The sequence below is a fragment of the Lolium rigidum genome, chromosome 1, assembly GCF_022539505.1.
Source record: "Lolium rigidum isolate FL_2022 chromosome 1, APGP_CSIRO_Lrig_0.1, whole genome shotgun sequence".
Classification (NCBI taxonomy): Eukaryota; Viridiplantae; Streptophyta; class Magnoliopsida; order Poales; family Poaceae; genus Lolium; species Lolium rigidum.
In genome coordinates this window covers 318803696-318814325 of record NC_061508.1, presented here as the reverse complement: position 1 = coordinate 318814325, position 10630 = coordinate 318803696, and the positions used below count along the sequence as shown (strand labels likewise).

Sequence of the window (10630 nt, the reverse complement as noted above, 5' to 3'; positions counted from 1 at the left end):
TATGATTTGGAAGATTTCATAACAAATTCAATTTAGAGTTTTGTGAGAACGACGTGAGACACGCCTCCCGGGTCGCCTCGCTCGGGCGACTCCGGAGGTCCTCCCAAACCCTAGCCAACCAACCTCCCCCACCAGCGCTCCCACCGGCCGCCGCCGCCGCCGACGCCGGCGGTGGTGGCGGCGCCCGGCCGTCAAAGGCGGAGGGCGTTGGGGCACACGCCGGCGGCGCGTCTACGAGCGGGGGGGCGTCGTCGGGCGGCCGTGCGCGTAGGTGGTGGCCGCGGAGCTAGCGCGGCGGCGATGGCCGTCGACCTGGCGAGGCAGCGGTGCTGTGAGGCTGGTTGCTGCGGGGCCGATGCGCGGGCTCCTCGCGGTGCAGTGCGGCGGCGGCCGGCCCGCACGGGCCCGATCTGGGCCGACGCGGGCTCGGTCTGGGTTGTGCCTCCTTGGCGTGCGGTCGCGCCCTGGGCGCTGCTCCGTGTCAGCTGTGCATGTCGTCGTGGTGGCCGTCCTCAAGTGCCGATGGTGGATGGAGTTGTTGCTCCGGTTGCGGCGTGCCTCTTGTCCCGATCTGACCATCTCGGTCTCGGTCCGGCGAGCGGTGGCTGATGCGGTGGCTTTTGGTGCGTTTCGCACTTCTCCGTCGACCTCTAGTTGCCTCCTGCTGCGGTGGTTCAGGCCGGCATTTGGCGCGTCTCCATCTTGTCGTTGGGCGGTCTTTGGCCCGGGTGAAAACCCTGCTCGGTTCTTCCGTTGCGGACCACGGTGACACCTGTGGGTGCCATCTCCCTCCTTGGAGGCGTGGTTTTGGGTCCTAACCGTTTCTACCCTCGACGCCAGGGGAAACCCTAGGTCTGACTTGCCGGACCGGGCAGCGGCGGCGCAGCAGCGTCGTCCCCTTCTTGAAGGCGCTGTTTTGGCTGCGAGGGTTGGCTCTCGGTGATGGTAGCCTCGCCGGTGTCTGCTACTGCTCAAGGTGTGAGTCTCTGGAGCGCAATGTACGCCATCGCCAACACGCTTGTCGACCCATTCCCAAGTTTTGGTCACACCCTGCCAATCACGCGCTTCCTCTTCTAGGCGTATGATGTGGTACGTTGGTCTGGGCAGCTTGGAAAGTTGGTCGTGTTGTTGGAGTTGGTTGTGACGCGGTTTGGAGACTCTGTGCCCCGCCGCCTCGTCGTTCTTGGGTTGAGGTTGGGCAAGGTGTGCTTGGTGTCGGTGTTGTAGGAGTGTGTTGTAAGCCAAAAGGCATGTGTGGTGTTGTAGCCATTCTTGGCTTTTCTTGTGAGCTTAATACAATGACGCGCACGCTGTTGCGGGTTCTAAAAAAAAATTAGAGTTTTGTTCAATAGCTGTAAACAGAAATGATTCGGTGGAAAGTTTATTATAAGCTGGGACCTTACTTTGGTAGTATAAAAGATGCAAAGCAGGGTGATTATAGGCTAGCTAGTAGCTAGTTGGATACAGCTGGAACCAGTGGCCGTGCAGCTTCAACTGCAACTGTGGCTGTAATTCATGCGTTAGAGCATCTCCAGTCGCGTCCCTCAAAGCATCCTCCAAAGGGATTTGGGGCGCGCCGGACAAAAAAAGCGTTCCAGCCGCGTCCCCCAAAGCCCTTTTTTGTCCGGCGCGTCCCTATACGGTGTCCGGCGCCCCGAGCCCGTCCCCGTCCCACAGGGGACGCACCGGGCACGCCGGACACAACGAAAAGCAAGGCGAGGAGGCGCGGGGCCGACGCGTCGGCGGCACGGTTAACTTTAACCTAACCGTCGCCTACCTCGCGACGGAAGTTATTCGCGCGCAGCGGCATCTTTGCCTTAATGGCGACGGAGGGGCAGGCGAGACGCCTCGTCGGTGCTGCGCAGCCTCCACGCGTCGCCGGGGTTCGCACGCCACCGCCCGTTCCCGCGCGATCTTCCCGCCTCTTCTCGTCTGTTCCCGCGCTTTCTTCCCGACGCCGGCGTCTATAAAAGGTCTCCCGACTCATCAATGGTAGCCACCACACCTCGCCGGCAACAAACACAGCCCTCGTCGCTCCACGGCCGTCTCCTCCATCACCGGTGGCAATGGCGAACCGCCCGGCGATGGCCACTTCCCTCCACCGCCGTCTCCTCCATTGACGAGCCGGCAGCGGCGTGCGGCACTCGAGGAGGCACTCGAGGAGGAGGCCCGCTAGCGGCGTGAGGCGCAGCGGGCGGCGGATCTAGCGGCGTTCTCCGCCCTCGCCTCCGCGGCCGAGGAGGCCGCGGCGGCAGCCGCGTGGCGAGAGCAGCGAGTGCGACACCGTTGCGGCGTTCGACGCCTCGACGGGGCAAGAGGCGCGACGGCGCCGGTACGGGAGGAGATGGAGCGAGCGATGGGCCGACGAGCGCCGGCGCCGGCCGCGATGAGCGGCGGCGCGCTGTTCCGTGAACGGCGTGACTCGATCGAGCGCGGGCGGCGTGAGTCGATCGAGCTTTAGCAGCAGGCGACGGCGGAGGAGCGTCGGCAGCGGGAGGCGGCGCTGACGGCGCTATGGAGGAGGCGGGCGGAGCAGTTGGCGGCGGAGGCCGACGCGTTTGCGGCGGCGATGATGGAGGCGCCAACAGATGTGGAGGAGGAGGCGCCAATGGAGGAGGAGGAGGCCGAGTCGGAGGAGACCGAGGTGGAGGACGACGACGACGACGAGTTCGACTGGTCCGACGACGGCGCCCCGCACCCGGACGAGACGGCCGGTCAGCAACGCGCCCTCGTCGAGTCCTTCGAGTCGGAGAAGAAGCTCCAGGACGACGCCCGTGCCCTCGAAGAGGCGCATATTCGTCGCGCCATCGAGCTCTCCCTCCAGGCGGCGCAGCGGGGGACGGCGGAGGACGCGCGGCGGGAGCGGCACCGTCTGGCCACCGCCGAACGCAAGGAGAGGAGGCGCGCGCAGGAGGAGCCGCGGCGTAGGGGAGGCGACGACGGGCGGGGCCGTCGAACGCGCCGCCGGGCGGTCAGTAGTCTAGGTTTAGATGAAAAATCTAGCCGTTTTCATTCAAACTTTGTAATATATAATCAAAATTGAATGAAAATCTTTATTTTCGTGCACAAATATTCATTTGGGGGCGGCGTTTGGGACGCGGCTGGAGATGCTCTTAATCGCCCACGCACGAACCTATCAGCCTGTCAGCTCTAGTTATTGCATGTTCAGATAAAACAGGAAAGTCTTGAAGAGAGCTCAAGCATGGCAAGAAACCACCCGATCATCCAAGCCCTTCCACATTGACCAGCTCGAGATGTCTAGCCCCCAGTGCTATCTAGACACCCCATCTAGGATTACAATGGGGAGTATCATATAGTAGTATCATGCATATGATACTAGCGTGTGATACTATCTTCACAATGCATAGTATCATGTAGTAGTATCATAGCTTAATTATATTTATTGATTTGTAGAATTTTAATGCAAAAGTGTGTACAAGATTGGTTTGATATTAATTTTTCTAGTTCTACGTGATATGATACAATATCTACCTATGATACTACTATCATCTCTTTCTTCATTTATTGATGTGACACATCAGCTTTTTGCATGCATGTGATGCATGATACTAGCTATGATACTTCCATTGTGGGTAGTCTTAGCACAAAGTAAGAAGCTGGCTGGAGACAAGTGTCCTGGCCCCTTTATTACTAACAAACAATATCACTGCAATGCCACTGGTGCTTGGAAGATAGCACGCCATAGTCCCTATCCCGTAGGACTATGATCGTCCTCTAAACTAATTTAAAAAATAAATATAAGTATTAGATGAAATAAAATAGAAAAAAAATAAATAAAATGTATGTTGACGCACGGCAAAAAAAGGAAGGCACGGCAAAGGTGCCTTTGCCGTGCAACTTGTCTGGCCGCACGGCAAAGGACACGCCACGACAACGTCCAGAGCCTTTGCCATGCAGCAAATTTTTGCCGTGCGGCTCGTAGGGTCTTTGTCGTGCGCTTTGGTTGGACTTTGCCGTGCAAAGGTTCTTTCCGTGCGCCACTGCTGAGTATGCCGTGCAGGTATTCGTTGCCGTGCGCTGCTCTCAAGCTTTGCCGTGCGCTTTGTCTTTGCCGTGCGTGCTACTTGCTGCGCACGGCAAAGATGTCTTTGCCGTGCAGCGGCTCACATCAATGATTTGCTGCACGACAATGCCTTTTTTCCCGTAGTGTGTCCAGTTGTCCGTGCTCATAGGCGTAGTACCAATTATGTTTACTCTTATTGTATACTTTGACATAATACCTTCATCTATAAATAAGTGTACCTTCGTTTATAAATAAGTGTAATTTTCCTTGATCGACATCAATGGCAATGTCTATACTTAGACATCGGTAACAAATCCAATATGACAAGATAGAGAAGACGACGGAAACGAAATACTTCAAATAATCTAGTCGCAATCGTCCATTTCACTCCTGCTACAACTGAGGAGAAATGTTATAAGATGCATAGGACTTAGAGATAGAGTATGATTCTAGGGATCATCGTGTTTTTTTTTAAAATAGGGAGCGAAGCCCGGCCTCTGCATCGAAACGATGCACACAACCAGTTATTTCATTATTCATAGGTTTGTAGGTTCAGTTTTACAACTCATGGATCACATAAGGTGTACATTAACCGGCGGAAAAATAAGAAAGTGTACTCAAACATCATGTAATCTTCTTGAAAGCCACCAGCCACCCTGGCTGTAGATAACCCGAGCAACCATCTCCAGACGGTTGAATCCAGAATTCATAGGCGCCCGCTGCACCTCCGGAAGAAGATAAGACCACTCTCGGGTCCAGTGGGTAGCCATGCGGATAACCTGTACAAAGTGAGCAGTTTCAATTTTATTAAAGACCATATCATTTCTACAGTTTTAAAGGGCCCAAACTAAAGCACATACACCTAGACGAATTCGAGCTTTAATGTGCTTCTCAACTCCATTTAGCCAATTTCCGAACATATTCATAACATTAGCAGGTGGAGGAATATCAAAGGTAAAATGTACTACTCTCCAAACTAGACTAGCGAAGGGACAAGCGAAAAATAAATGGTTAATAGACTCCTCCGAGTCACAAAAGTCACACTTTTTACAACCATTCCAATTACACTTTGCAAGGTTATCTTTCCATCTACTTCAAGTCTTGTCACTCGGGATGGATATTGGTGGCCACCCTCATTGATGCATGTAATCGCTTCCCTAACTACTCCCCCGTTCTACAAAATAAGGCGTCTATTTTTTGGACAAGTGTCAAACGACTTGTATCTTTGAGAAATAGTATAGAGACAAATATGAATATTTGTAATACCAAACCAACATCATTAGATTCATCATAGAATACAATTTCATAGGGTGTTTGTTAAGGATTGTACTCCTTCCGTTTCACCAAAAGTGTTTTAAGTTTATCAAAATTTGGATGTATGTAGATACTATCAAGTAGCTATACAACTAAATTCTGATAAAGTTGAGACACTTTTAACAAAATTTGAATATATCTAGACACTTTTGGATGGATGGTTTGGCATATAAGACTGAACGAATATACATGTGTGCAATTCTTAAATCTTCACGTACACACACGAAGAACAAACCGATCATCCATCCATCCAACCCGTGTTTATTTCCTGATCATGCATACAAATCCAAAACAGAACATAAAAGTAGCTCAAAAGCCATAGACACGAATACAGACACAAAAAAATTCAGAGCCGCTACCGCTGCACCCAGAAATTTGCTGCACGTCCCGATCGATTCTTAATGTCCTCTTGCTGTAGTACGTGAGAGCGTATGGCGTGGCCGTGTCGGGCCGGCCTCTGATTTTCCATCAAGACGCTGGTCGCTACAGAGGCGCCGAGACCCCTGTCTCCCCACCCCTCTGGCGCCTTTTTTTTTTTTTTGCGAAACACAGTACAATCAAAGACGCTCACACATACACGTACACACTCACCCCTATGAACGCACACACGCACACCCTACCCCTATGAGCACCTCTAAGAGACTGCGTTGAATAACTGATCCGGCGGGTCTTGAGATTGACGAAGTCACCACCTAGCGCCTACGTCGTCGACGGGAACGTCGCCTCCCATCGAAGAATATTCCACCTTTATGAGACACGAAGTGTCGAATCCGGGATTTAAGCTACGGTGGGTTAGAAGTCTTAGCTGCTCTCTAACCATCCAACCAAGGGTTGGTTCTCCCACCCCTCTGGCGCCTACTCACGCGCATTACAACGTTCTGCCAAGCGCCGAACCATCCATCCGGGACGCAAAAGCTTATCGTGGAACCCCTATATAAACCCCCTCACGCCCTTCTCATTCCACTCACACAACACAAGCTTCCGATCGAGCTTGATCTCTACACTCATCTTCTTCTAGTTGTTTTCTTGTTCCTAGCTAGTTGGGTACGGTAAGAAGTCATGGGTCGCATGGCGGTGTCGGTGCTGGCGATCCTGCTGGCGTCTTGTGCCGTTGCGGCGGCGGCAAGCTTCGACAAGGAGTTCGACATCACGTGGGGCGACGGCCGTGGGAAGATCCTGAACAATGGGCAGCTCCTGACGCTGGGGCTGGACAAGACCTCCGGCTCCGGGTTCCAGTCCAAGCACGAATACCTCTTTGGCAAGATCGACATGCAGCTCAAGCTCGTCGCCGGCAACTCCGCTGGCACCGTCACCGCATACTACGTATGATTCCTCTGCCCCTCTCGTTCTGGGATTACACTTTTGGTTGATTGATTGATCTGTGTGCCTAATTCGGTTGTGTGTGTATATGCAGCTGTCGTCGATGGGGGCGACGCACGACGAGATCGACTTCGAGTTTCTGGGCAACGAGACTGGTGAGCCGTACACGCTGCACACTAACGTCTTCACGCAGGGACAGGGCCAGCGGGAACAGCAGTTCCGCCTCTGGTTCGATCCCACCAAGGACTTCCACACCTACTCCATCCTCTGGAATCCCAAGCACATCATGTAAGCTTGGTAGCTCATCACCGGCCGCCGGAATTCAACATTCTTTTCCAAGAACCCAAACCCAAAGTACAGGGACTGATTGCTTTGGTGTTGTTCCAAAATGCAGCTTGATGGTGGACGACATGCCGATCAGGGACTTCAGGAACCTGGAGGGGAAGGGGATCGCCTTCCCCAAGAACCAGCCCATGCGCCTCTACTCCAGCCTCTGGAACGCCGACGACTGGGCCACGCAGGGCGGCCGCGTCAAGACGGACTGGTCCCACGCCCCCTTCTCCGCCTCCTACCGCGGATTCAAGGCCGACGCCTGCGTCGTCGTCGCCGGCGGAAAAACGCGCTGCGGCGCCTCCATTGGCACGGAAGCCGCCCCAGGTACCGCCAGCGCCGGGGCCGGCGAGTGGTACAACCAGGAGCTGGACCTGACGCGGCAGCAGCGCATGCGGTGGGTGCAGAGGAACTACATGATCTACAACTACTGCACTGACCCCAAGCGCGTCACCCAGGGCCTCCCCGCCGAGTGCTCCATGTAGTCCTGTCCATTCACGGCAGCAGCAGCGGACCGAGGTCGATGGCCGGAGCAAGATGGCTGGCCGGAGAAAGGGAAGAAAGGTGGCGTCTGTATAGACCTCTGAAATAAATAAGGATAGGTGATATGGGAAAATGTGTAATCGTAGCCGGTGGTTGGTAGATTCTCCAGTTTGTTCTGTGTCACGCCAAGTTCGTGTGATCTTGATCGTGCTCACGCTCGATTCGTGTGTAATATATGCATCCTCCTCTTGTTCGTCATATGTTGTTCTACTTTGCAACAGCTTGACTCCATCATTCGTGTTTCGTATACTGTGTGCTGAAAGAACTGATCTTGACCATCACAAAGCTTGTCAATCACTGTGGTCTGTGGACATGGTAGTGGCCGTGTATGGTGACTAGAAGCTCTGCTCGGCCACTACCTCTACCTCTACCTGCAAGAGGATGAGTACGCGACAAAGGACACGGGGCTCGTAATGATCCGCAGGTACTCAGGTCCCAGCTTGCTACTTCCCGTTCGATGCTACGTTGGCATTTGGCAACCCGGGTTCGGACAGGTGGTCTGGCCGCGCCGACAAAGTATGACCAGCTTCAGATGAGCACCAGCGGACGACCCTGATGGAGTCGCCCTGATCTGGGAACGCCTCTTTTCTTTTCTTCTTTGACAGGCTACTAGTCCTCGACCATGATCTTGTCTCAGTAAAGAAGTCTTAGAACCTGATTAGATGCCAACAACCCGTTTTTCCGTATTCAGCCTAACTCGCACCGAAATGTTGCATGTCACGAAGTTTAAAGTAGGCCAAAAGTTGGCACGAGAGGAACATTCGATTCGGCCTTTCTCTGGGACAGGCCCGGGCGATCGCCGCGACGTAACTGTTTCGCACGCGCTGGCAAGCATGGGAGACTAGGCGAAACCCATTCCTCTCCACTCCACTCCCCTGACCGCCCAACCGGCACTTTCACCTCCCTCGAAATCTCCATGGCCGTTGCTCCTCCTCCTCCCCCTCCGCCCGATATCCTCCCCACGAAGCGGAAGATGTTCGCCCAGGTACTGTGGACGACGCGCCAACTTGACCTGCTAGCGGCCGGCGAAGTCAACCTCGAGGCCGCCCTGAAGCGCCCCTTCCCGGTTTGTTCGAGGGCGCGCGCCACGAGTGCGGTGGCCGCCTCGGAACTCACGGATCTGACCGTAGGATCAACATCGACGGGCATCCCCGGTCCCCAAAGCATTGCGACTGGCAGGGCTCATGCGTTCACTGGTCCTAGCCTCGCCGATTAGGCAGGGGTTGTTTTGACCCCTTCGGCGGCCGCCTCGAACAAAGCCTCCTCTTCTTCCCAGGCTCCGCGTACGGGATGGGTCACTCGCACATCCCCATCCGCGCTTGAACAACGGCTGCCATCCTAGCTCCTTTGGCTCAGGGGCCGCCGCCTCGAACGAGGCTGGCGGCAACGGCAACGAGAAACTCCTCCGGAGAGGGCTTCTCTGGCGGAACTAGGGTTTGCCCCTGCCGTGCTAGCTAGCGACACTAGGAGGCCTTGAGAATGCTACGGGGAAGCTATTGGTGATGCTAGTGGACATGCTCTTAGTGGCACACTGGCAGCCTATTAGTGTTCAACTGTGATCTTGTCTGGCAAACCAAGTCTTTTCTTTTCGAAGTATCAGCAGATCGCCGACAAGACTTATGCAACTAATTGAAAGATCAGGGTGTGGAGATGAGACTTAGTGCCTTTTAATTATGCATGGTGAAAACAAATATAAGCATTTCTTAAATATTTTGCTTTTCTCGGAGCACTCCTTCGCATTTCCTGCCTGCCCAGGCGCGGATCTATACTTATGATGGCGCAATGATACACTCAAGAAGAGGGTCTCCTACAACATTGCCAGATTCATGAACTGGGACAAAGGGGACAAATAATTGGGTGACCCCGGGGCGCCGGTGTTTATATTGGTGGGTGTGCGGTTTGCTATCATGCTTTGGCAGCATGCCTTTCATGACATCCTGTATTCGAAACTTGCAGGACTCCATTATCATTGTTCCTTGTTCGCATTGCGACTTGAATCGAAAAATGCGTATTGGAATGATGACATGGGTATTTGGCGCCTCCAGACTCGAAGAGGTCTAAGAATGTACTTTTCTAGGAAGATATCTGGTTTGGGGATTGCTCTCTATCTATTCTTTTCTGGGATTTGTACATTATTGTCAATGAACAAATGTGTGTGATCGCAGATGTTTGGGATGGGGTTAATTTGAAATTCACGTTTAGAAGAACTATCTCGTCTGCCTTATTCGCTAGATGGCTTGAATTAGTTGCTTTGGTCTGAACAATTCAGTTAACTGATTGCCTTGACCAACCTGTGTGGCTTTTTCATCCTTCGGGTGTTTACTCGGTTAAGTCTTTTTATGGGGTTATCAACAATGGCGGGGTTATCCCGGTGCATACTCCCGCGGTGTGGAAATTGCATGTGCCTCCTAGAACGCATATCCTTTTGTGGCTGCTGGCAAATAATAAGTTACTCACGCGTGATAATTTAGATAAGCGTAGGGTTGTTGATGATAAGCGTAGGTTAGCCGTCAAGAGATGGGTGAAGCTTGTAATATTATTGCACTCTTGAAGCAAATTTACTTCTTTGCTGTTGTCATACTTCTCCACTCCTACTTGAGGCTGCACACCATCTTTTTTCTTTTTTTGCACACCATCCTTCTTCTTTTGTGGCTGAGAACAAAAATTACAGTAATTAGTTCTTTTGTTATTGCTAATGAAGAAATTAGTTTACAAATGAGCAATAAGAACATATCATGTACCAATTGCAACATACCTTCTCTCCCTGTTTTGTTGGTCCTTTAGTTACTCTGTGCTTCCCCTTGAGTAACTTGTCCAACCAAGTTTTCTTTCTCCTTAAGTTCTTTGACGGAACCTCTTTTTTCTTCAGCCGTGCAGATCTAAGCATCTCATCTACTTGCTGCACATTTGGGTCAACATTCTCTTTGTCTTTACATAGTTCATTCATGGCACTAGTGGATGCATTGAGTAAATCATGTATATGCGGAGCAACAGAATCAAGTGCATTATCCAATAGAAAACAACATTGTGGAGAGTTGGCTGCCTCTTGTGCTATTTTGTGAAATTTATGAGACAAATCCTTGTATCGAAGTTCAGCTT

The 10630-nt window shown here is 52.6% G+C and overlaps 1 protein-coding gene across 1 annotated transcript; it reads left to right on the top strand.

The window, feature by feature from the left end:
* The first annotated feature begins 6316 nt into the window (after positions 1-6316).
* On the top strand, positions 6317-7765 carry LOC124698212 (probable xyloglucan endotransglucosylase/hydrolase protein 23). The gene is made up of 3 exons (XM_047230725.1): positions 6317-6661; positions 6753-6946; positions 7053-7765. Exons 1-3 carry the CDS (start codon positions 6398-6400, stop codon positions 7471-7473), a joined length of 879 nt encoding a protein of 292 aa, XP_047086681.1. The 5' UTR covers positions 6317-6397; the 3' UTR covers positions 7474-7765.
* Positions 7766-10630: the final 2865 nt, after the last annotated feature.

Bases quoted from the DNA above. Each gene is read 5' to 3' on its own strand.
- LOC124698212 (XM_047230725.1), top strand. From the start codon at position 6,398: ATGGGTCGCATGGCGGTGTCGGTGCTGGCGATCCTGCTGGCGTCTTGT. The intron at 6,662-6,752 runs GTATGATTCCTC...GTGTATATGCAG, and splicing joins GCACCGTCACCGCATACTAC to CTGTCGTCGATGGGGGCGAC. The intron at 6,947-7,052 runs GTAAGCTTGGTA...TCCAAAATGCAG, and splicing joins TGGAATCCCAAGCACATCAT to CTTGATGGTGGACGACATGC.